At 45.6% G+C, this 27,030-nt stretch overlaps 1 protein-coding gene across 4 annotated transcripts in view; it reads left to right on the top strand.

Moving 5' to 3' along the window:
* ARID1B (AT-rich interaction domain 1B) overlaps positions 1–27,030 on the top strand; it is a 429,345-nt gene that overhangs the window by 323,096 nt on the left and 79,219 nt on the right. For all 4 annotated transcript variants that reach the window (XM_066372937.1, XM_066372935.1, XM_066372938.1 and 1 more), the window contains exon 6: positions 8,526–8,615. In XM_066372937.1, the coding sequence (XP_066229034.1) occupies positions 8,526–8,615 (90 nt within the window). The remainder of the gene's footprint in view (positions 1–8,525; positions 8,616–27,030) is intronic.

Below are 27,030 nucleotides of genomic sequence, written 5' to 3'. Positions count from 1 at the left end.
ACTTGGGAGGGAGGGAGGGAGGGTTCTCCGAGGTGCAGCTGGTCGCTTGGCTGCAGTTTGTGCTGGCGCTCCACGTGCGCGACGTTCAGAACCCGCCCTCTGACTGGTGACAGTGCTGTGATCGAGGACCGGTGAGCTGTGCTGCATCCAAGCACACGTGTGCCCCCGAGACCTGCATTGTACGCCTGAGCTCTGAAGCTGAGCAAAGGGCGTGGGTCCATGAGAATGCCAGACCCAGCGGGTGTCTGCAACATGGCTGACGGGCTTCAGCCGCCCCGCGTTGACGACGAGAACTCCCGCCAGCCTCCAGGGTTCCGAGGGTGAAGGTGGCTCCTGCCGCCAAGCATGTCACGTTTTGGTCATCTCACCCTAGTTCCTGTCCATGGCTTCACACTTGAAGTTAACTAACTTGTCCTTCAGTTTTGTGTTTATTTAGCGGCCGTTTATTTTTTCACAAAGGAACTGTTTGTATTCACTTCAGGAGAGCCACTGGGGGATCAGAGAACATCCACAGTGAGCGTGCTGGGGGGCTGGGAGCGAGTGCCCGGCAGGGCAGCGCGGTGCCCAGCGTGTGGGCACCTGCGGGCAGGGTGGAGAGTCAGACCGGGTTTCCCTGCCCCCGCCAGGGTGATTAGGTGAGTTCGCACTAAGAACATCATATTTTAAGGCTGAGCTTCTATGTAAATGTTTTTGGGCTCTGGTTTACCTTGAATCAAAGCTTGTAGTGACCTCAATCAAGAAGTCTAAAAAGTCGGTTTCCTTGTATTCCCTGACTTAACTGGTGAACACCTTTGCGAGAACCTTTTGCATTTCCCCCTCAAGTTCTCTGTAGAAAAGTGTCTGCCCAGAGGGCCTCTAATACGTTTCAGGTAATGCGATCATTAGACCTGACTTCCATATGAAACATATTAGGTACCTTTGGTACATTTAATTAATAAAAGAGGGCAGTTGGAAAAAAGCTGGCATGAATCCAGTGGGCTAAATGAAATAATGATGTGTAACACATTGGTCTTTGTAATAAAAACAAACCCCAAGCATGTGCAGCAGGGCCCTGGCGAAGGCACATTCTTCTGCAGAATGCCCACGTCCGCTGTCTTCACCCCTCCGCCGGGCCTCCGCTGCCTCTCTGCCTGGACTGGGGCAGTGAGGTCAGTACAGAGACTCGGAGCCCTCAGACTGCAGCAGGGGAGCGGTTGAGAAGATTAATCCGGCAGGTGGTTGACTGTTTAGAATGAGGATCTGTGCCTCTGGTGAGGGTGCTCTCACACTCAGGGCCCCCGGGGAATTTCCGTACTCCCATAATGTCAGATTGGCCTCTGCCACATGAGTAGGTCTGTATTTTTAGGACCCAGGGGCACATCAACAAACTGTGTTATCTTGGGTAGGATTTAGGAAAAGCTGAAGCTGTTCTGAGGGAACGTTTGGGTCATAGGACATGGAAGGGTTTGTCCAGCAAGGCTGAGGCTGGGGGGCCGGGCAGAGTGGTCCTGGTCCCACTGCAGGCTGCCGGAGGGGAGAGGTGCTTCTCTGTTCTGTGCTGCTCTGGTGTGAGGTGGGTTAGTTCACAACAAAGAATTGAGCTGACTGCCAGTTCACAGCTGCCCCTCCCATGCCCCTTAACCCCATACGGAACCTTCTGGTAAGAGTGAGATCCTATTGGAAACACAGCAGACACTAGTAAGTACTGTGTGCCCACATCCCAGCACTTGAGAAGAACTGTTCACTGGAACCGTGAAGCTGGAATCCGAGCAGGCCCGCTCTGTATTTTAACAGTCTGCTCTGGAGCATGTGAAAGTTTCCTTTCTAACTCATCTAGACTAGGACTTTGATGAATGTATCGATTATTGAAAACTCATTTGTCACCCACACCATGATGCCAGGATTTAAAAGTTCACTGAAGACAATGACCAGTGAATCCCGCTGTTTAAAGGCAGAGCCGGCCTGTCTTACCACTTCTGGCGCAGGTACCGTCTTAGATCAGGTGTTCAGAGATTTCTGCAGACACTTGTGTCCACCAGGCAGCCTACCCATGCCATCTCTCAACAAAACCACCTTTGTCATCTATCATGGGGGAAGAAAGGATCCTATCCAGTACTTCATGTTTCAGAAATTAAAGAAATTACTCTGCTACTACACGTACAGCCCACTGTAAGAAGTTAGTGCCCTTAGCAGCGGGGTTGGCAGAATGATGAAAAGTAGATCCTCTGAAAGACCTACAGCGTCAAACTGTGGCAGGTAAAACCCATATTCTGCTAAAGATTTGAAGATTTCTTCCATAACATGAAGAAAGTATGAGGATATTATAGACTAGAGCAGCCCAATGTCTTAGTTTGGGGTGCAATAGAATTAAATGATAACCACAGGGAAGTGCATGAAAGTTGATCTTGGTCATGATGAATTTGTCATTGATAGCAGTAATTTTTACAATGTGTTTTTTGAAACGCCTCGCTAAAGTTTGTGACACCACCAAGAATTCTTGAAGAGTAGAAGAATAATTCAGTTAACTACTAAAAAGTATGAAATATATATTGATTTTGTGGCAACATTACAGGGGAAGAATTTGATCATAGTAGAGTCATAGCAAAGTGACTGGCAGTATTTGCAGTCCAACACAACCATAGCTAGCAATTTAATTCACATGAGTTCACAGACCCAACTTTTCTAACATTAAGCCTCTCTTACCCTTGTTAACTTGAAGCAATTAATGAGTGAGACCCAAGCCTTTGTTACCAAACACCTAAAGATCCCCGACAATCCTAAGGACAGGGGTCGGGAACCTACGGCTCGCGACCCAGATGTGGCTTTTTTGATGGCTGCATCTGGCTCACAGACAAATCTTTAATAAAAAATAAAAAAAAAACGTTAAAAATATAAAACATTCTCATGTATTACAGTCCATTCATTTTCCTACCGCTCATGTTCATGGTTGCGGGTGGCTGGAGCCAATCCCAGCTGTCCTCTGGGACAACACCAAATTTTCATTGGATAATGCATAATGTACACGGGTCATTGTATGGCTCTCACAGAATTACATTTTAAAATATGTGGTGTTCATGGCTCTCTCAGCCAAAAAGGTTCCCAACCCCTGCTAAGGATATACTTTCCTATTGAGGAAGATTGGCCAAGAAAACCATCCTGGTTTCTATGCCATTTAAGCCATTAGCACATCATTTTACGTTCATTTTGGGAAGCCAGTCTTCTTGAATTATGAATGAATGAGTATCATTAAGCCATTGCCTTGGACATAGTACGTACTCAGTGACTTTTTTACTTCCTTTTTTACATTCAACTGAAACCACCTCTGATTTCTGTAGGAACCTAACAGGTGTCCCCAAACTACGGCCCGTGGGCTGCATGCGGCCCCCTGAGGCCATTTATCTGGCCCCGCTGCATTTCTGGAAGGGGCACCTCTTTCATTGGTGGTCAGTGAGAGGAGCACTGTATGTGGCAGCCCTCCAACGGTCTGAGGGACAGTGAACTGGCCCCCTGTGTAAAATGTTTGGGGACCCCTGCTGTAAGACAAATAAGTGTGCGGCCCAGACGCTGCCCTCACTTCCTGCTTTGCCCAGTCAGCTGGAGTAGTCAGGGCACAGGGGAGAGGGCTTCCTGGGGGTGACGCTGAGCTCGGTCTGTGCATCGCCCACACTCCACACTGGCCGTGCTGAGGAGTTACTGCACTGGTTTCTCTTGGGTGACTAAATCCATAATTGCTTAGTTGATTTTTTTAGCTGCCGCAATGTGAAGGAAAGGACTTCTTTTTCTCTAGCCGCTACAACTAAAAAATAGAACTTCTGGTTTGTTTGTTTTTCCTGCCGATTAATATTATATAGAGATGGCACAGCATAACTTAAATATTTTAGGGATGAATGATTTGTTTACCGGAAGCTCTTGCAATTCAGAGTTGGTGTTTTTGTTCTTACTGAGTTCCTGTAGTTAGGTGCTACAATGATTTAGAAGGGAATTAACCCAAGGAAGGTTAGCCTTGGTAAAGAATTGATGTAGAAATGCTATTCACCCCTTTTTTGTTCTCTGCTACCCCACTGTAACAGTGCTTGAGTATAATTACAGGATTGCATTTGATCCGTAGTTCTGATCTATTTGCTTCGGTCTGTCCAAAAATAAGTTGGAAAATATAAAACTTAAAGATTGACCTGCTAACCGCACTTGCCATTGAAGACTTAGAACTGTGCTGGCTGGAAGTGCCGCGGCGTCCAGTGCGCCGGCGCGAGGTCTGGTTTGAAGAGGATGTACACCGATTCCGTCACCAATACTCTCGTGTAGCCTTTTTATTAAATACAGGGCAGTGTGTCAGGTCTGTGTGTCATAGTTCTTAGTAAACACCAGCTGATGTTTATTGACTTTCTGAGCAAGTGTCGCTGAATGTTTTTTACACTGATGTTATCATTTACAGTAGGGAACAGAGCACTACCACCTTTAGGCCAAATCCAGCTTGCTACCCGTCTTTGTAAATAAAGTTTTATTCATGCCATGTTGTTTATGTATTGTCTGTGACTGCTTTTACACTTCAACAGCTGAGTTGAGTAGTTGAAACAGGGAACATATGGACTGCAAAACCTAGAATATTTACTATCTAGCAATTGACAGAAAAAATTTGCCTATTCATTATCTAAAATAATAAGACAAAACTACATAATTACTGTTAATGTATAAAGGTTTAATTAGCTGTTAGTCTGGGCTTAGTTTCTAGAGTCATCAGCCACACATCGATTTACTCAACAAATATTTATTGAATGCTCACTGTATATCTGGTTCAGGGACATAGACAGTTCTCTACTCGTGGAACTTACATTGTAGTGAGAGGCGACAAACAAACAGAGGACCTTACTAAGGAGTGTGGGGGGTGTTAAGACTGCTGCCTATAAGAAACATAGACTTGAACCTGCTCTGTGAAGTATTCTCAGCTGGAATATATCCATGTATCAATTCACCCACTGTGAGTTAAACATTATCACCACTATTGCCTGTGTATTTTATGTGTCTGTGTGTGTGTGTATACTGCTCACAAAAATTAGGGGATATTTCAAAATGAATATGAAGTTATAAACTACCCCTTAATTTTTGTGAGCAATGTGTGTGTGTGTGTGTGTGTGTGTGTGTGTGTGTGTGTGTGTTTTGGGTTTCTTATAATTGAAGAAAGGAGTTATAAACAAGGAAAAGGGGGCTAAAATGAGATCCTAGAATGGCAAAAAGTCATTAAGTGGAAAATTGGTGAAATTTAAATAAGATCTTTAGTTAACAAGATTGTACTGGGTTAAGTTCCTCAGGGTAATTATATTATGGTTATATGTGATGAGAACACTAGGTCAGGTGGGCTAAAGATATGAGAGAACTTGTCCTAGTTTTGTAATTTTTCCCTAAGTATAAACTAATTAAAAATAGAAGTATTTTTAATAAAAAAATATAGTATAGACTTGTGTTGAAAGTCAAAAGTAAAACAAAAGACAGTAAAAGTACAAATTTAGGTGACTTAGTAATGTTTCATTTTTAGTTTGTACACAGTCTTGCACACTGTTTTTTATATATATATACATTGTAACGAGAATGGGAACAATGTTTTTTATTTTAAAAATCATAGTACAGACTTGTGCGGAGAGTCACAAGTGAGAAGGAAATGGTCGTCGGAGAGCGAACACAGAGGTGTCGAGTGGGGACAGTTCTGCAGCTCTCAGCAGAGGGTCTCCATTGTGTTTAGTTCACATCATTGCGGACATAAACGAGGGGGGAACATGGGCTTTCTTTAAAACTGCTCTAATTTAGAGCCTGCTCATTCATTCACTATGCAGGGCAATATTCTCTTTTAAAATAATTACCAAATTTTGTGTAAAAAGGTTTTACTTATGCCAAGCAGATGTCACATAGAAATCGATGGTTTTGAATGTGTTCACTTAATCCGGTTGGTTCAGAGAGCTCTGCATTGTCTCCAGGACGTGGAGGTGGGACACAGACGCGTGCTCTGCCTCGTCCCCTCGACTGGCTCAGGCCCGTGCTCGTGGGGAAGGAGGCTGTCTCTAGGAACTCGGGAGCTGTGGGTGGAAAGGGGGGTGAAAGCAGATGGAGAATATAGAACAGTTTGGGCAGATTTGTTTACCATGAAGGGTTCTTGTTTGTTCCGTTTAAGGATGGATTTAATAAATGAATTTTCTCATGGCTTTAAAGAGATATCTGTCCTGACCTATGCTGGCGCAGGGGATAGAGCGTTGACCCAGAATGCTGAAGTTGCCGGTTTGAAACTCCGGGCTTGCAGGCTTGCCTGATCAAGGCACATACAAGAAGCACCTACTCTGAGTTAATGCTTCCCACTCCTCCTCCAACTTTCTCTCTGTCTACCCCCTCTCTCTAAAATGAATAAAATCTTAAAAGAAAAAAAAAAGACAAATCTGTCTTAGAATTGCACCAGACACCCAGTAGCTCTGCTGGATCTGTCAGGGTTTTATGAATTCACGAGAGGGTTTCTAACAGCCGTTTTTATTTCAGTTGAAATAGTGTATGTACAAGCAGTGCCTTGGGCATGCACAGTGTAAGTAGCAGTGTCCTCTATTAACATAGAATTACTGTTTGTTTTTACTGTCATGAGTCTGTGCGTCTGGCCTGTCATGGAGAAACAATCATGATAATGTAAGCACTTACTGTCTTAGTGCAGCTGATGCCCCGGTGACATTTTTGAAAGTCAGGATTTGGCTGCAGAGTGCTTTAAATTTCTAAATGGACAGTAGATTGGGACCTCGGGGTATTTCATAGAGAGCACGTGACCCAGAGCAGACACACAGCAACTTCTGAGTATCTGTAACCAAGTTGATGAGCAGTATTTACCCCTGAAGTTGTTTTCATCCAGAATGTTGTGTTTTTTGACTGTACGTTTAGTGAGTTGCTATCAGTGCTAATTCAGTGCAGATGTCTAAGAGTAGATGGTGGTGAAACGCTGTACTGTTTGTCTGCGTGCTGGAGCCTCCTTGCTGCGGCTCTGACTCCGGGGTTCCCCAGCATGGCATTTCTCTGTGGCTGTAAATTCAGGTCTTGGTTTTCACTTCATCTGAGGATGAGATCGGCATTGAACCCAGGAGCGCTCAGAAATAGATTAATAGATTTTACATTCTTTTCTAAAAGTGAGAAGCCTAAATGCCCAAAAGCAGTTGGGAGATTTGTATGGTTCTGTTTTAACGACTATTTCTAGCTACTGTCTAAACGGGAACTGTTTCCCCACCTCTCTGGCTGTCACAGATAACGACCATTATTAGAAGTAGTGATGAGTGACAGTCCTCAGAGGCTCGGGGAACTGTGCCCTTCCTGCCTGTACCCCACTGCCAGCCTGACAGAGGGGCTGTGGTGCGGAAACACCCAAGGGTCATCATTCCGCGTAAACCACCGGGCTCTGCGCCGGGACCGTCACCAGGGGAGTGGGTGGTGACCTGACGCACATTCGTTCTGTTCTCTCCTCAGCTGTGATTCTTTTAAGCACTATCCAAAACTCTGGCCTGTGGTGTCAGAGCAGCTAGCTTGATCCAGCACGGTAATGGACTCCACACCCGGGAGGTCGTATGTGTGTATTTCTCTCTTTCCAGCTTATTTTAGCAAAAGAAGGAAGGTTAGAGGGACGATAGCATAGTCCTTGTTAGAAGGTAAAATAGCTTGTGCCCTACGAACTGTGCTAAGTTCAACTGCCTTTTTTATTCTGTGTTTTTAGTCTTAGAAATGCTTCTAAACCTTGGGGCCAGAAAGGGAGTTGATCGTCAAGTACCTCTGATGATTCATTGTCTCTCTTTAATTAATAAAATAATGAATACCTTTCCCTTTAGTTTCTATTCTCAGATTATGGGCCGTTAAATACCCAGGGTTTATTAAATATTTGTCATGCTAATGACAGATTAAAGGAGTAAAAGACTCGTGACCCTTTTCAAGGAGCTTATAGTTTGAAAAGACAAACTGAGCGCACATTAAGTAAATGAAAAGCAAATAGATCAGTAAAGGCTGAGAGAGATGCAGAATAACATTTCCTTCTTAAGTGATAATATACACTGTATTTTATAGTCCTGTGTTTTAAGGTTTTTAGACATCGGTTATTCTTATTATATTGAATAAATATGAACAACGAAAAATTGTGGGCCACTGTGCACGGCTGTCCACTTGGAGACTAGTTGAAACTCCGGAGGATGAGTTCAGTGCCTCAGTCTTGGATTTTGTTCACTGCAACAAAGACGTGTGTGTCGGGAGATTTCAGCTACTAATTGATTTTTCTGTGACTTTGGGAGCTCACCCAGTAAGAAATTGAACTTCTCTAGAGGTCACTTGCTAAATATGTTTATGCGTGTTTTCTCTTTGTTTTATACACAAAAAGGAGTGAAAGATCATGCATTTTGCGTTCTGTCTTTCTCTCTGTGGGGCATGCCTTTGGGGATACTAGCGATTCGGTCTGTGTGCCCACGTCGTCAGTGTGCCCACGTCGTGGTTCGCACAGTGGCAGTGTTAATGCGAAGGGTCCCTCACTGCGCCTCCTCCTGTGTTCACAGGCGGTCAGATGCCTCCTCAGCCGCCCGGGGGCCAGACAGAGCCGAGTTCCCATCCTGCCCTGAGCCAGTCACCGATGCCGCAGGAGAGAGGTTAGTCTTCCATTCCATCTTCCCCACCTTGGCGTTTGGAGTGCATGAAGTTTATATGCATTTGCTTACCTATTCATATCCCTATGAGTAATTTTTAGAGGATGTTATGTTTCCTCATCAGATGAATGAAATAAACAAGAACTTACAGGTAACAACAACTATGGAAAAGAAGAATGCTTTCTTGAAAGCTGGGTGACATGTTACCCAGGCGCAGTTCCACATTCAAAGCATGTGTCCACAGAGCACCATGAAGCCTAGTTTGTACATAACTGTAGTCTGGTATTTGATCTACCTGTGTAAAAATGACATCATGATTCAATTTGGGTAGTGACTGAGTAAAAGGTTAAAATGTATCATGTTTACCTGTTTGATCAATTATTTGTTCCACAATATTTAGCTTTTACAAATATAAACACACAGTAAGACCTTGTATTATAAATTTACAGGGTCTTAGAACTGGAGCCATCTTGAAAGATCACAGAGTCCAGTCACCTCAATTTACAGAGAGAGAACAGAGGACCTTAGAGGCTCTTTCTGTATGACTTCTTCATTCTCAGAGGCTAGTTAGCGCCGCAGTCAGACAAAAAGAACTTCCCGGAAGCCCTGGGACATTCCAGTCGTCTTGTGTGCAAACCGTTTGACGTTGAGCTCCATAATGACTGCCTTGGCCTTCATTCATTGACCTCTGTCTTCATCTCTCCCCTCCAGCAATCAGGCTGCTTTTGCTGGTGGCGGGGCAGGGGTCATTCCAGGTTAGCGAAGACGGGGGTTTACAGGCCTGCCGCACCGTCCAGGTGCTGGGCCCCGGGCCTGCGCACCCTGTGGGCCAGGCTGTCCCCTCCACCCGCAGCAGGCCACCTTCCTTCAGACCCTCCCCTCTCACACTCGCCCAGGGGACAGAATAGGTAGCTTGGTAGCTAATATTTAAAGCTTCCTGACCCCTAATGTTTATAATAATTTCTATAGGAGTTATATGGATGATGATTTGCGCCTAATTAGAATTATAAGGTTCAGTTATTTACATGTTAAAAGCTGAGTAACATATTGTTTAGCCTTGTCTACACATCATTTGTGTTGAAACGACTGTTTAGTAGGAATAAAAGGAAACTTTTATTTTACAATACCTTTACGTATTTAACTATCTTATAATAATTTAATGTATAGTTAATACTTTTCTTATCCAGGGTAGTACAGTGTGTATTAATAATGGAATAGTTGGTGGTTTCCAAACGTCAGGGTGCACAAGGATCGCATAGAGAGTGTTGAAATAGCCAGGCCACGCCCCCAGGTGTCCGATTCCATGAGTCTGAGCTGGGGCGCTTCAGCTCTGCATTTCTGACAAGTCCTGGGTGTGACTGCTGCTGCTGACCTGAGGACCACACTTTGGGAACCACTGCTTTTTAACAGTACTACAATATGTTTAAATAATTGTGTGCATTTGTTGCTCTAAACTTTCCACTGTGATTCAGAAATCTTTCCTGTGTCTCACATCCTCTCTATTGCTTGTTTGTGCTAACTCCTCATGGGTGCGCTGGTTGTCTGGGAGACATTACAGGTGCACTGGTTACAGGTGCGCTGGTTGTCTGGGAGACGTTACAGGTGCACTGGTTGTCTGGGAGACATTACAGGTGCACTGGTTACAGTGCACTGGTTGTCTGGGAGACATTACAGGTGCACTGGTTACAGGTGCGCTGGTTGTCTGGGAGACGTTATAGTTGCGCTGGTTGTCTGGGAGACATTACAGGTGCACTGGTTACAGGACACTGGTTGTCTGGAAGACGTTACAGGTGCACTGGATACAGGTATGCTGGTTGGGAGACGTTACAGGTGCGCTGGTTGTCTGAAAGATGTTACAGGTGTGCTGGTTGTCTGGGAAACATTACAAGTGTGCTGGTTGTCTGGGAGACGTTTCAGGTGCGCTGGTTGGGAGACATTACAGGTGCACAGGTTACAGGGCGCTGGTTACAGGTGTGCTGTTTGGGAGACGTTACAGGTGCACTGGTTGTCTGGGAGATGTTTCAGGTGTGCTGGTTGTCTGGGAGACATTACAGGTGCACAGGTTACAGGGCGCTGGTTGTCTGGGAGATGTTACAGGTGCACTGGTTACAGGTGTGCTGGTTGGGAGACGTTACAGGTGCGCTGGTTGTCTGGGAAATGTTACAGGTGCGCTGGTTGTCTGGGAAACATTACAGGTGCACTGGTTGGGAGACGTTTCAGGTGTGCTGGTTGTCTGGGAAATGTTACAGGTGTGCTGGTTGTCTGGGAGACATTACAGGTGCACTGGTTACAGGTGTGGTGGTTGTCTGGGAGACATTACAGGTGCACAGGTTACAGGGCACTGGTTGTCTGGGAAACATTTCAGGTGTGCTGGTTGTCTGAGAGACATTTCAGGTGTGCTGGTTGTCTGGGAGACATTTCAGGTGTGCTGGTTGGGAGACGTTACAGGTGCGCTGGTTGTCTGGGAGACGTTACAGGTGTGCTGGTTGGGAGACATTACAGGTGTGCTGGTTGGGAGATGTTACAGGGCGCTGGTTGTCTGGGAAACATTACAGGTGTGCTGGTTGGGAGACGTTACAGGGCGCTGGTTGTCTGGGAAACATTACAGGTGTGCTGGTTGTCTGGGAGACATTACAGGTGTGCTGGTTGGGAGATGTTACAGGGCGCTGGTTGTCTGGGAAACATTACAGGTGTGCTGGTTGGGAGACGTTACAGGGCGCTCGTTGTCTGGGAGACATTACAGGTGTGCTGGTTGGGAGACGTTACAGGGCGCTGGTTGTCTGGGAAACATTACAGGTGTGCTGGTTGTCTGGGAGACATTTCAGGTGTGCTGGTTGTCTGGGAGACATTACAGTAGCTCACAGAAAGCACACTGAGGCCAGGCAGGGGGATCTCCCCACTCTTCTTCTCTTGGCCCTGGGTTGTATCTACATTGTGCTCCTGGGTCAGGGGAGTGGAGAGAAGAGGAATGAGGAAATGATCCTGCACCTAAAGCCTGCTCCGGCCAGACCCAGAGGATCCCTGTGACATCTTTCCCACCGGGAGAATTCTCCTTCTTCTGCAAGCACTAAAGGATAAGAGGTGCCTTATTTGATGCCTGACCAATGGTGGTGCAGTGCGTACAGCATCGACCTTGAACAATGATGCCCCAAGTTCGAAACCCTGAGGTCACCAGCTTGAGTGTGGGATCATCTACATGAGCTGGAAGCCCAAGGTCGCTGGCTTGAGTCCCTCAGTTAAGGCACGTATGAGAAGCAGTCAATGAACAACTAAAGTGATGCAACTATGAGTTGATGCTTCTCATCTCTTTCCCTTCCTGTGTCTGTCTATCTCTCGCTAAAAAAAAAAAAAGAGAAAGAGAGAGAGATGCTTTATTTGAAAGTACTGTTGTAACCTTTATCTCTAAGAACCAAAAAGGGGAAACTCCTCTAAGATCCTCCAACATCTTCCTCATTCCCTTTCAACTGACATATGTTTAAGAAATTTGAAAATGTAGAAAACCAAATGTCAAGGATGAAACAACAACGAGGAAATATAGTTCAATTAAACTTTTAACTCAAATGAACATACTAATAAGGCAAAATTTAGGTTTTCCTCTGATGTCCCTCTATGGAAGCTGTTAGGTTTATGTGTTTGTTACTGTTTTCCTTATTATTATATGTCGTGTGGTTTTGGTAACCGACATTTTTATAATGGCAAATCTGGGTAGTTATAATGATTATTTCCTTCCAATAGCAAATATAAATTTTATAATTTGCTAAATCTGAATTTATTTTTAGGGACACGTTCCCCCCAGCTTTCCCTGAAAGCCTGTGCTAGAGGCGTGTGCATCTTTTGTTGGTTAGACAACCTCCCAACAAGGAGAGCTTCATATTTCACAGTGACTGTTGAATAATGCTTTGCCATGTGTGAGGTACATTTCCTTAAAAATTGGGTAGAAATTTATACATCTGAAACTAATATGGAATGGTATTGAATAGAGACTGCATTTGGGGAGAAAAGCTACCAAACAGGATTATAGCATTATTTCATAAACACTTGAAAAAATTTTTTTTCACAATGAAAAAAATCTATTGGGTAGCAAAAAAAATTTTTAAATAGCTTTATTTGTTAAAATCGAGCAAGAAATGTTAGCTCCTAATAAATTTGATTGGATAGTTTAATGGCAAATGACACAGCCATTGCAATGCTTTGATACAATTCTTGCTTGCTTTTACCGTCATGTGATGTTTACCAACAGTGTGTACAATGCAAAGTAGGCTAGGAAACATTCTCTAGAATATTCCCCAATGTTGACTCCTATGTTTTGAAACATAATTTAACTTCCTTTATGCCGTTACAGTCCTATATCTCCCCAGCCCCGTTTAGGGAAATGAGGAAAGAAATATATTGGTGAGTGAGCATCTTTTTTTTTTTTTTTTTTGAAAAGTATTCTTTTTCAGAAACCGTGGTAGACAAGATAAGAATATACCTTCTGTTTTGCTGAGTGCTAAAACAGCCAAATCGAACAGTTCCTTTTAATACTTATTTTGTGTTGATAATAAGATGAAGACTAAGATTCCACCATTATGGACGTTTTTTATAATGGCAAAGAATCTAGAAAAATGCTGGTCCAGAGACACCAACACAAAGCAAGAGGTGTGTTTGGAGGTGCAGTTTCCCGGGTCCTCCCCAAAGTCCTCCCGGGGGACAGCAGTGCTGACGTGCTATGCGGGAGCCCAGGTCCCTCCAGGCTCAAGGAGCTGGATTGTAGCTCTGTTTCGTTTCTTCCTACGTGGTCCTCGTGTCCCCAGGCAGGGTGACTGCAGAGGCAGCGCGCCGACCAGATGCCTGCAGGGCAGCTCACGGCCCCTCGACCTCCCCAGCCCCAACCCCAGCCCCAACCCTAACGTCAACCCCAGGCCGCCTCCCGTTCACTGTCCTTTAACTGGTGATTCTGGCATTCAGTTTGTCACAATGACATCAGTCACAAGTCCACACTGTATACAGGGGAAAATAACTTAAGTTTCTATGGTTTTTATATGGTCCGCCTGTGTTCAGCTCAGTGTGGATATGGCCAGTTGGTCATGGGTTACAGAGGGGAAGGAAGCACTTTAAACACGTGTTGGCCTCTGTTCTCCTGTAGTATTGTCTTCTCTGTACTTGCATCTGCTTTCCAGCATATGCTCCTGGCTGCATTGTCTATGGTGCTGGAACTTCTCACTAACTCAGTGAAGAAAATTAGCTCAAATTCTGTGGGCTTAGCTTCTTCATTACTGATATCTTTAAAAGGAAAACAGGACAAAACTTCAGTTTAGGATTCTGTAACCCTTTGCCATTGGTGTTTAATTTAAACCAACCATTCTCTGTAGACCTCAGAGAAGAACATTAAAAATTGCTATTAAAGCACCTCATTGAAAAAAAAAAGTATAAATTATGCTGCCTACTCATTGGAAAAACAGTTAAGAAAATTGTAGCTAACAAGTTTAAATTAATTTTATCCTTCTTATTCTTGAACATATAGATCTTTAAAATTGGAGAGAGCAATGGGTAAAATGGCTTATGAATGTGTTCTGTTTTCAAAGAGGACTTGGAGGGAATATGAAATAGTCATTGGAGTAGATAAATAAGTATAATCATTATTAACATCGAAATGATCACATTTTTAACCCCTGCAAAATGTGAAGCTTAATGAAACCAGCGGATGCCCTTCTAGTTTATTGGATTAGCAATTAGATGAAAACATTTCAAGAAGGCTTATTTATTTGGACAGATGTAGAGAGGTCAGAATTAATTTTTCTTTTAAAACCTTTTAATTGAATTCTCTTTTAATGTCCACAGTGGTATCTAGTTAAATATTCATGTTAGTGCTGGTGGTTTTCTGAAGGTCTGAATGAGATCTGGGTTCTCAACATCAACATAGGTTATTTAACCCTTTTCATGTAGTGCACCGGCAGGGACTTCCTCAGTGTAATCCCATAGTATTTGAATAATTAGAAGGTGGTAATGAGGATTTAATTAGTCCTTGAGATATGCTGGAAGCAGGGCCACTGAGAATGCTCCCTTCCGGACACGACTGCAAACAGTGGATGCCGCCGCAGGGCTGCGATGTGCTGGGGATTTCTCCCGGTGCTGGGGTGCTCCGGCCGCACTCCGTGACCGCGGACCCGTGCAAGGTGACTGTCCAGGGCGGGCTCGGCCAGAGTCACTGGCTGGCACGCACGCCGCCTTCATTCTTGCCCACCACGTGACAGCCCATTTTCCCTCCCTCTACCGTCTAAACAAAGTTACAGTGTGGTGTGCAGGCTCACTTCCTGATTGAGAACTGGCTTTTACTGTCTCCGTGGAATCAACAGTAAGGAAGCCGATATGTCGTGTGTTTACTCTGTAGTTGCAGGACAAGGAGAAAATAGGCAGATTTGGCAGTTTTATACATATTTAGACCAGACTTTGTTCTTGATAGCTGTATGTCAGAAGAATGACAGTTTTTGTGTTTAGAATAGATCTTCATGATGATGTTTATCATTAGCTCCATTTTTATAAATATAGTGACACTATCCAAGGGGTAGCAGATGGGGTGGGGTCAGGCATTTAGATTTTTTTAACATTTTTTGTTTACATTCAGTATTACATAGTTGTTACACTATTACTGACTATATTTTCTGTGTTGAACTTTACATCCCTGTGAATATTTTGTGGCTACCAATTTCTACGTCTTAATCCCTTCACCTGATTCACCCAGTCCCTCGACCCCTCCCCTCTGGTAACCATTAGACTGTCCTCTGCATCTATGAGTCTGTTTTAGGTGTTTTCTTGTGAGCCACCATGAAAAGGTAAATCAGAATTGCTGTGCTTCGGAAGCATGAAGTTTCGAGCTTACATATGTTGCATGAATCGATCAATTAGAACATGCCTTCATTATTCTTGCATTTTTTATTCTATTAATCCCAAATGTTAACTGCCTTGGTGTAATTTTGTTTCTCCTCTTGGATGCTGTATAGTAGTAGCTTTTTCTCAAGGTCTGAATAGAATTCCTCGTCCTATTTCTAGACTTACTATGTGTTTAGGGCAAATCTTTCTCTTACTTTTTAATGCCAAGGTCAAAAGAAAAGCCATCTTTTAAAATAAATCCAGGGTGTTGCTGTAAATAAGACTAAGCTCTTGAGGGCCAGAACGAACTGACCCTTGTCTCGGCATCCCCACGTCTGCAGAGGAGCCTGTGTATGGCATGTTCGGCAAAGAGGGAGCCCGACAACGGGAAATAATGCAGCCCTCGCGCCATTCAGAAACTTCAAATATTTTTATAGCATAGAACAGCCAAAGAATAAAATACTCTTGTTCTTGAGCCAAGAAGGCTTCCATGTTACATGTTAATAAGACTTCTTTCAATTCTACCACTGTGGGCCATTTGCTGTGGTGTAAAGTGCTCCTCTGTTGGCATTTTGGTTTTGCACCAGCTTCAGAGTACAGCTTCTGCCCGGCATTCTTCCCAGACACACCCTCTGGCCCTCCAAGATGCCGTGTCGGTCTGGGCAGGAGTCCTCACACCTGGAACCTGGCCCTAAATGAATTGCCCGGAGGCCAGCTCTGACCAACCCGCCCCACCCCATCCCCCCTTCCCCACGGAAACCGCGCTCTCTACAGCCCAGGAATAGTTAGAGGGAAATAGGAAAAATTTTTGAAAAGCTTTTTATGCTACTAGCTTGTTTCTTAAAGATTTTTACACCAAAAATTGGTTTTGAAGTTTAAGTTATTTTTTAATATCTTAATGGGTCCAATGCCTTAATTGTCAAAATTAGAGCAGAAATGATGGAGACCGCCAAAATAATTATTACGGAGTTGCAGTTAGGATTAAGATTTTTTTTCCCTGTGTTTACCATCTAGAGAAACGAGCTTGTTTCTCTTTTCTGGTGGGTTCTCTCCATTTTAGGAATGATGGTAAGTTGGCAGGTGCTGACATGTCATAGGATATACAGCTTGTTAGAAAATGTTCTCTTAATCTCCCTTCCTAATTACCCTTGTATATCAAGGTGTTCTTATTTATATTGTAATACTAAATGAAATGATGCTGCCTTTCAACACAAGGGTATTATCAAAGGAGAACATAGATCACCCTCCTCGTGGATTTGTGTGTAAGTATCGTGGCTCAGCGTGTGGAGCATTAATGAGCCCACCCCACCCCCAGATGCAATTAATTTAGCCTCTGCTCTTAATTGAGGACCCTTTTTTTAATAGTCCGTGACAGATGAAAATGAACTCAAATGGGAGGCGATATACAAGAGAGAATATCTAGAAAGCTGTTTCTAATTTCTTCAGAACGCTGGGCTGGCTGGCGAACCAAGCCCACGCGAGTCAGTAATGAAGGAAAGAACAGTGTAGGACTTGTATTAGAGTCATCGTTGTATTCCCAGTGCATCTGCTGTCTGCGGGGAGAACAAGTATCAGATACAGTCAAAGCCAGTTTGTATTCGCTGAGGACTCATCAGTCTAAATTTTAAATATTTTAAAAGAAGCATTGTTTTGTTAATTCTGTTAAAGGTAATATTTTTTAAATTGCCAATTCAGGCTTGTTTTTAATAGTTAACACTCGTTTGCAATTGGCTCATTATTCTTCAGTGAAAGGGGGAACATCCAGGGCTTAGGTAGAGTCATCACTGCACATGCACACACGTACACGTTTCCAGTGAAAGGGGGAACATCCGGGGCTTAGGGAGAGTCATCACTGCACATGCACACACTTACACGTTTCCAGTGAGAGGGGGAACATCCAGGGCTTAGGGAGAGTCATCACTGCACATGCACACACTTACACGTTTCCAGTGAAAGGGGGAACATCCAGGGCTTAGGGAGAGTCATCACTGCACATGCACACACTTACACGTTTCCAGTGAAAGGAGGAACATGCGGGGCTTAGGTAGAGTCATCACTGCTCATGCACACACTTACACGTTTCCAGTGAGAGGGGGAACATCCGGGGCTTAGGTAGAGTCATCACTGCACATGCACACACTTACAGGTTTCCAGTGAAAGGGGGAACATCGGGGCTTAGGGAGAGTCATCACTGCACATGCACACACTTACACGTTTCCAGTGAAAGGGGGAATATCCGGGGCTTAGGTAGAGTCATCACTGCACATGCACACACGTACACGTTTCCAGTGAAAGGGGGAACATCGGGGCTTAGGGAGAGTCATCACTGCACATGCACACACTTACACGTTTTCTCCTGTGCCTTATTGCCTGGATCTCCACGAGAGACAGTGTCAGCCTGGTGTCCACCAGGAAAGCTACAGGCGTCCTCGATGCCTTCTCTCCCCCTTGTGCCCCACACCAGTCATCACAGTCTGCGGACGCTGCCCCTGTGGTGCTCTGACACATCCCCTCCCAGCCGTCCACTGGTCATAGCTCTGGGCCTGCACCTCCCACGGCTTCCGGTGTGCTTCCCGTTTCCTCTTCGTCCCCTCCGGCCCGCTCCCCGTGCGGCATTCACACGTCTTTCCGGGGGACTGACCAGGCTGCCTCCCCCTCATGAATGCCCGGAGGAGCTGCCCTTCGCGCTGGTCGGCTCGGCTGGGAGTCTGTCCTTAAGCTGGCCAGCGCTCCTTCTGGCCGTCCGTGTCATCACCCCCCTGTCCCCAGTCTCCCGCCAGGCCTGACCTCTCGGGGAATCTTCACATACGCTCTCCTCTCCCACCCTTTTCCCTCTGCCCCTCGACCCCGTTCCTGTCTGACACAGGGCGCCTTGCCTATCTCTGCTAATCAGGAATGCCCTCAGTAGCCTGCACCTGCCAGGCGCTTCACCTGCGTCTGCTGAGAGAACAAATGAATGAAGCCTTTCCCGCATGCTGCCCCGTGGGCTGGGCATTCTGGTTGCGCTCGGACCCACCGCTGGGATCCACAGTTGGGCTCTCTCCTCAACTAGAGCTTAGAGAGGGCAAAGCCCACACGGCCTCATTCAGGGTCACAACCCCAGTGCCTCATATGCTGCATGCTTCTCACTTTACTCAAGGAGATTGGGAACCAAAACATCTGGGTTTAGGCACAACTTTTCCCAGTAACTAGTTTTGTGACCTTGAACAATTAGTTAACTCTGCTGCCTCATGTGAACTGAGGATCAGAGTGGCCCATGATCTGTCACATGGATCAAACGCAATCCTGTATCCGAAAGTTGTACATCGCAGAGCGCCGTGCAAATATACACAGTGAGCAGGAGCAGCAGGCACAGGCCCTGGGGGAGGCGTGGCTGGAGCCTTAGAGAAAGTCGTTTCTTTGCTTCTTCCGGCACGCAGCAGCGAACATACAATTGTATCGGCGCCTGGCACTCAGGTGGACTTCTGCAGCTAAGATTCAGAAGACCTGTGTAGGGGCGGGCGGACTTTTTGCCCCCATCTACCACCTGGGTAACCAGTCTGACCCGTCCCCTGACTCACTTCCCCAGTGACAGGGGACATCAGGAGCCGGGAGGGTTCCATGGGGGGCGTGGGGAGAAGTTAGATGCTGTTCTGTGCGTCCGACTGTAGGACACCAGTGGCAGGGAAGGAAGAGGGCCTTCCTGATGGCACAGCTGGGGGCTCGGGGGCGCCTGGGGCGCAACCTTCAACAGGCCATTGGTTTCTGTCCTCAAACGCAGCTCGTGTTGTGAGGAGACTCCGGCAGGCAGATAAACACTGGCGATATTAAAATGTAGCAAGACGTTCTTTCAAATCTGTTTCTCTATCCAAATGGGAACCTGACACCGATTTGTGATGAGAAATCACTGTGTGCTGCAGTCGGAGGCCCTCTGCAGAGGTGACGCAGCGTGTGACCGCCGCTCCACACGTGTGGGGGGACAGCTTTTACTGGGCTGCCCGGAGAAACCGGGCACCTCTGTGAATTGTTAACAGATGCCAACATGGAAGTAAGCTGTCCCCGTGCCAGGGGAAAGCGTGTGGTGCTTTTTGGTGGCTTGTGGCACGTTGGGTGACCTGACAGCGCAGCGCCACCTCCGTGAAGCACTCGCTTGGGTGTGGCTGGTCTGCGCTCTCGCTCTCCAGGTTAGCCGGGGCACTCTCCGCTCTCGGCCCGGCCGGGCAGGTGAACGGCGCCCTGGGCTGTGTGCCAGCCTCCGTCTTCCACGCTCACGTTGCAGAGTGTGGCGTCCTGCCTGAAGAGGGGTAGATGCGTGGAGGGCTAAATTCCATGTTACCATTTTCCAGTGTCATTTTCTGAACTCCCCTGTGTTTTGTTTTGTGGTTTGTTTGGCTTTCCTTCTGCATCAGTTCTCTGCTGCCCCTCAGCTCAGGGATGCCTTTTCCCTGGCGGGTTTTTTACTCCGTCAGTGGCCGTCGGGGCGCTGTGCCCACCTGCGTTGCCCATTTGCGTCCGTGGAGTTTCCCTCTCTGTCCTCCCGTCCACCGTCCCCCCACATGGGCCTGGCAGCCTGAGTTTGCTTTTCAGTTAAGTAAAACTTTACTCTGGTTTTGAGAACGTTTTAAATACTTCTGGAGCCTGGCAAGGAGGCTAGTTTGGAAACTCGGAGTCTTTCGGACAGGAACTGAATGGTGGGTTATATGAGAAAGGATGTGAATTGTTTGAGTGTTGTTCTTTATAGCCAGAAAGAGGATGGTCTTGTTATTTCAGACCCTGCTCCCCCTTCCAACCCCATAAAAAACCCCTTGATTCATCCATTGCCCTCTGTCTCTGTTTTGTCCAGTGAAGAGTTTTTCCTCGTTTCCCCGCATGAAAAAATTATGCGCTCTCTTCCTCTCCCATCGGGAAAGAGGATTTGTTTGTAAGGACTACATAGATCAGTTGCTTTAAATTTTGGGTTTTTGTTTGTTGTTGTTTTTTGGTTTTTGTTTTTTTTTATATCTGCTAATGTTTAGACAGTGACACTGTGTCTTTCTTTTCTATAAGAATTTTCTTTTTTTACAAACAAGAGAATCATATAGCATGTTTTTTAAGCCAGGAAAAAATATCCACTTAATAAACCCCAAATAGTATAAATATAATGCTGAAGAAAATATTTGGAAGTTCTTGAAAACTCACTTATTTAATAATATAAACATTTTAAAAATGCTAATTCTCTGTTGGTCCAGTTTTCAAAAATAGCAATGAAGAGATTTTTTCTTAATTAAGAAAAGGAAAATGTCCCTTCGGCTTAGTCTGACATTGGCCCCTGTAACAGACAGAGGTAGTAATTTCCTTAGCCTTGACTTAGCGTGGCTTAGCGTGACTTAGTATGGCTTAGCATGGCTTAGCATGACAGTGTGATTTAGCATGGCTTAGCATGACTTAGTATGGCTTAGCGTGACTTAGCATGGCTGGCACTGCAGTGTGGTGAGAGCAGATGGTTTGTGGAGGGACTTCCCGTCGGCACTCCTAGAAACCTTCACAGGAGAATGTCCTTTTAAAGGAGACAGCCTGAGCGTGCAGGTAGGGTGGATCCTGGCGGCCCCACAGGACCGGCCTTCAGTTACTGGGTCCATAGGAGACAGCATTTTATAAAGCATCCGATGAAATGAAGTGTCTAAATTAACACTGTGTGCGTTTGGAATAGACCGTAGGGCAATTTGTTAGCCTCTTCCTGGGTGGCAGAAACAAGCCTGGCCAAGATGGGCTTCTGTCGTGAGCTCCAGAGCTCCGTGCCCAGCCCCTGGCAGGAGAGCGGGACCCCTCCCTCGTGGGCCACGGTCATGGGTGTTGTTCTTTACAGCCAGAAAGAGAATGGTCTTGCTATTTCATACCCAGCTCTCTCTTTCAACCCCACAAAAAATCCCTAGTGGATTGATTCATCCATTGCAGAATGTTTGTCATGCTAGTAACTGCCATAGGTGCTTGGGCTCCAGCGGAAACAGTCACGGTTCTCACTCTACACTGAGATGTGCTCATGCAGTTAACAGAAACCCTGATCCCTCCCTCCCCCTCTCCTCTCTCTCTCTCCCCCTCTCTTTTTGATAGGCCACCCCCAGGGAATCTGCTGGATCTGGAAGGATGTACACTGAGCTTTACCCCACTCAGCACTCATCAGCACCACGGTTGTTGGCTGTGTGGCCTGAAACTGACAAGCTTAGCTTTTCTGAGCCTGTTATTTCTGGAACTAGCTCTCTGGAAAAGGGCCCTGGTTTCTGGATAGTCAACTGAATAGGGAGGCTTCCTACGGGCTGTAGCTGTGCGGCGGACGTGCCCAGCGCAGCCCCCAGGGCCCGTGCCGCCTGGGGCAGGGCAGGCTGGTTGTGGGGAGGTTCGCAGAGGCAGCCTCGTCACCTCGGTGCACTAACTGCAGTCCAGTGACTTCCTGCCTTGACCCCGGTGAATGGTTTACTGTGGAGCCTGGCAGAGGGGGCTAGCTGGAAACTTGTAGTCTTTCGGACAGGACATCAATGGTGGCTTGTATGAGAAACAGTATGAGTACTAATAGCTGTCACTTACTGAGTCTCCACTCTGTGGGGCTCTGAGCTCTATGCTGCTCGTGACATTTTCTCATTCAGTCTGAGTGGTGGGCTCGGTTGCCATCTGCATTTTTCAGGAAAGGTAACATTGACTTGACTGTTAACTAACTTGCCTGAAGACACCTGCCTGGAACTGGGGAGGGCAGAATTCGAACCTGAGGTGGCAGTGGAGGTGGACAGAGTCAGAATTCGAACGTGAGGTGGCAGTGGAGGTGGACAGAGTGGCTGCGTTTGGCAGGTGTTCAGGTGACCGAGGACCGTCTTCTGTGGCCTGGGAGGCTGTCAGCGGTCAGCGTTCCTTCCTTCGCCCAGAAGCGATAGCTCAGATGTCTGGGAGCTAAGGAGCCGGACCAGCACGGTCATCCAGCTGGTTCTGTGCAGCGGAAGGAAGTGAGCTCTGGACGGAGACGTTTCCTTACTCGGTAGAAGTCAGTAACCGTCTCTGCACTTGGGTCCAGTTCTGTGCCAGGCGCTCTGCTGGGTCCCGATGAGACATGGGCGAAGACGGGGTGACTCTGAAGCCTCGGTTCTCAGTCAGGGGGAGGGGACAGTCACTTCAGCAAATGATAGCGGTATGCTCGCTGCTCTGCCTCCGCTGACAGGCATGGTCTTTCCAAGCACGCGAGAGTGCCTGCTATGAGGCCAGGGCAGGCCATGGGAGGAAGCAGGAGGGAGAGCCAGGAGGGGTGGAGGGCGTCAGTTACCCGGTGGTGAACGGCTGCCACCGGGCACAGCATGTCCACAGAGGACACAAGCTAACGTTCTGGTTTCGGGCTGTGCCTCCGATTAGCGGGTGTTGGTATTGAGAAAGAATGTAAAGTATCAGAGTGATACCATCTGAAAGGAAGAAAGTCCTGAAGGAGGAGGGGCCCTGGCTGTAGATGCCCATGGGCGAGCAGGCAGGACGTGGTAAGGGGTGAGGCGGAGTTTTCCTGTGGTTTGTTGACAGCTAGCAGCCGGGCTAGGGGAGGCCTTCCAGCACCTGGTCAGGTGTTAAACTAACCATGGAAAGAGCTGACTGAGTGAAAGGGTGCCCCAGCGGTAGCTGGGATTTAGACGAATGCCGGCACCTTAGCTTTCAAGAATACACGCTGTGACGTCCACTTGCTAGTCGGACATGGTTTTGTCTTAGTCGGACCTCAGAAGGCATCTAGCTCGAGTTGTCTGGATCATCCTTACACATCATGGAGGTCTCAGCGAAGGAGGTCTTCTTCGTGGAAACCTTCCTCGTCCCCAGTCTGAAGGGTCCTCTTATACCTGTACTTTGTCCTCCTGTGCTCATCACGCACGACTTTTAGGTACTTGTCGGGGTCTGTCTCCCCCTGGGACATGAGCTCTGTGAGGGTAGACGCCATCCTGCTGTTGTTTCATCCGAGCCTCTGATGTCAGGCCTGGCGCCCGGTTCGGGGCTCTGTCATCTGAATTCATCATTTTCCCCCTGTTGAGAGGTTTCCGTTTCTACTCAGCTAACTTTTGGTCCTTCAAGGACAAGAATTGCATCTTTTCCCTTTTTTTAATGTTCTCTCATCCTGACCGCAGTTCCCCGAGAGCCAGCGTACCCCCGGGGCAGGCTGCGGGTGGACGTGTGGAGCGTCACTGCGACTGAGCTCCCAGGGTGACCGCTAGGTCCGAGCTCACGCAGAGAACGCAGGGCTCACAGCAGCATGGGGTTTCCGGTTCAGAAAGCACTTCTGCGTATGTTTTTCTTGTCTGACTCTCGGAGTGACCTCGTAAGCCAGGACAGGAAGTGGTCACTGTTTCGTACAAGAGAGCATGACTTCTGATTCCAACAGCTGCATGTGTGCGTGTTTTCTGAGAAGTTGGCTTTTCTCTGAGAAGATGGCTTTTGCCCTCTTCCCTTTTTCCCCAAAGGGTAAGTTTTGATTTTTCAAATCAGAAATATGCATCTCTCTTCATTTGGAATATGTTGTTAATACAAGCGTTTGGGACTGTATACTCATGTAATGAAGGGTACAAAAATAGTAAATTCATTTACATAAACCTTCCCTAGACTTACAGATAAAATATATAAATTATGTTTTTATATGGAGTTTCTGAGTCTTGTTATATAAAAGGTAACTCCTTCTATATAATGTAAATAGTAATTATCTAAATTAGTTCTTTTTTCCAGGGTTTGAATTTTTCATGTTAGAGACTTACTTGGGGCATATAATTCCGCGATACAGCTAGTAGTTCAATATACTTTTATAACATGTAGGAAATTTGTTTTATACTTTCTAAAGTTCCCTTACTAGAAAGTTGATTCCAAGGGCTTGTAACTAGAAAAATATGACACATTTTTCAAAAGCAGCTTCATTCTCTCAACTGTCAGTTTTTCTGTTCACAAACTGTGTTAAAGCTGCCATTTTATAACAGCTTTCTAACAGGAAAAAGACAAATAAATATGTACCATTATAGAAAAATTTTGGTTGAAACTTTATTTTATTCAATATAGAGGTTAAGACAAAACAAGGAATATCCCCCAATAAATAAACTTGGAAATTACAGATCTGGATTAGATTCTTTCCTGGGAAAAAACATTGAAGCCAGAATCATTGAGAATCAGCTAGAAGGAAGTGCGCCCAGGTCCTGCGTGTCTTCCTGTCCCTGTGCAGCCGGGGGACACGAGCCAGGAAGGGAGGTGGGCTTCCGCATCGCACAGCAGGTGTGGAGCCCGGACTGCATCCTCGCCCCCTGCCTTCCCTTTTTGCATCTATAACATTAGTAATAGTTAATGAGTACTGAAAGCTCACTGTGTGCCAGGCACTGCTATAATGTTAGACGCATTGTCTCACGAGTCCCCACAACAAGGTAGAGTTGTCTCCTATTTCCGCATAGGGAACAACAGACACGCAGAGCTTTTATCTTTAGGATGAGGAGTAGAAATACTTCTTTTTAAGCGAACTTCTATCATCTAACTTTACATCAGCTTGCTTAGATTATGATATTCAACAACTTTTAAAAATGTGGTCATATCCATAATGGATGTCTCTCTTAGTGGGTTCCTGCTGGCAGAGAGTTAAAATAGAACATCACCGACAGAAAAGTAGGCAGTTGTTATCAGCAGGTCTAGAAAAGGAAATAAAACAGCAATTAAATAAAATGCTCAACTTTATTCATGAAAAGAGAAATGCAGAATCAAATCGATTATAAAGTATCTCTGAACAGATACATTAGAAACCACTTGCTTCCGCTAAAGGAACTCAGCGAGAGAAGATAGGGATGTTCCGTTTAACCTTCTGGAATTGTAATCAGTCACATAAGCTCCGGTGTAATGTGGATTCCACATATTTAAATAAAAAACAAATGTAGAAATAAAAACTAGCTTGTTCACTCTAGCAGGAAACTGCACCTGAATGTGTGGAGTATTCAGGAGTTAAAAGACCTTCATGGCCGTTTACAAACCAGCCAATTATCATCGTCATCTCTTTCGTATACCCCAGACAGATGACAGGACACTTTCACATGGGTCAGCTGATCCTGCAGCAGTCGCAGGAGGAAACGGAGACTCAATATTTATAATTATTAATGATAAATTATTAATCACACTGATTTGATCAGTGCACACTGCAATATGTTTATTCACATACCTTTTTTTCCTGCGAGGTTCTGAACTTGTGGCACAAACAAGCTGTCATTTAGGCTTCTATTCCCCTTTGGCTGCCGTTAGATGAGCGCGGCTCAGAAAGAAGTCAGGGCAGTGGTGTCGCCTTCTCCTTTCATCGTCTTGGGGACATCCGGAAAGGGGTGTGTCTGATAGAAAATGGAAAGCAAGGTTTCAGGAGGATCTTGTAAGTGGTGGCATCACAAAAGCGTGCAGAGGAGAAAATTAGCTTTCCAATTTCAATTTCTGTGGACGGAGGTAAATTCCATAGCCCGTATAACCTTGTCCTCAAGACGTGAAATCAGACGCCGTGACACATTCCCTGGGAATTCGCTTTGAACATTCTCCCTCTCCCGGAGCCTTCTCACATGCTTGGTTTTCTGCGGGGTGCTACTCACAGTTCAAGCGGAACATGACATGGATATTTTTGAGGACTGACTGAATAGTCAGAAATAAACTTTGCCAAAGTAGAATCTTAGCACTTGTTTGAACAAACCTGAAGCCTATAGGAAGTGTCCCAGAGGCAACAATAACTTAACAACCTACTCTGTTGTCAAAGGTTGTAAGTCCTTCAGTGTAGACACCTCCGTGATTGAAGTGAAGTCTCATGCTAATTAAAGGACCTGTATTTTCCTTAACTAATGAAGAAGAAAGCAGTCATTCTCTGAAAGAAAACCTCCCACAATCTATGGAATTGAGACATGGTTTTTTTATTAAACAGGATTCCATATGGAACTTGAGGATTTTATAGTAAAGCTTAGATAAATATTTCATGTAACATCTTAAGATGCAATCATTTTTAGTAATTTTTGTGCTCTAATTTCTGTTTGTTTTCAGATTTGAAAAAGCAAACATTTTCTATGCTGATTTGTATCTGGAAGCTGCCAATTGAGCTCAATTCTTCATAAGGCTTATCTTTATAAATGAATAAAAAGGATAATAAGGAACAGCTCTACATGTTTTTATGTCCATCTCTGTAGACAGAAGCAGTGTTAGAAGGTTTTTTGGTTTCTGAGGTGTAAACCAGGGGTCCCCAAACTACGGCCCGCGGGCCGCATGCGGCCCCCTGAGGCCATTTATCTGGCCCCCGTTGCACTTCCGGAAGGGGCACCTCTTTCATTGGTGGTCAGTGAGAGGAGCATAGTTCCCATTGAAATACTGGTCAGTTTGTTGATTTAAATTTACTTATTCTTTATTTTAAATATTGTATTTGTTCCCGTTTTGTTTTTTTACTTTAAAATAAGATATGTGCAGTGTGCATAGGGATTTGTTCATAGTTTTTTTTTATAGTCCGGCCCTCCAACAGTCTGAGGGACAGTGAACTGGCCCTCTGTGTAAAAAGTTTGGGGACCCCTGGTGTAAACCATGGTCTCTGTAAGGGCCCTGACGCCCTAAGTGTAGGCTG

Source organism: Saccopteryx leptura, chromosome 3 (assembly GCF_036850995.1).
Source record: "Saccopteryx leptura isolate mSacLep1 chromosome 3, mSacLep1_pri_phased_curated, whole genome shotgun sequence".
Lineage (NCBI taxonomy): Eukaryota > Metazoa > Chordata > Mammalia > Chiroptera > Emballonuridae > Saccopteryx > Saccopteryx leptura.
Note: the sequence above shows the minus strand (reverse complement) of the source record. Positions and strands in the feature narration are given on the sequence as shown.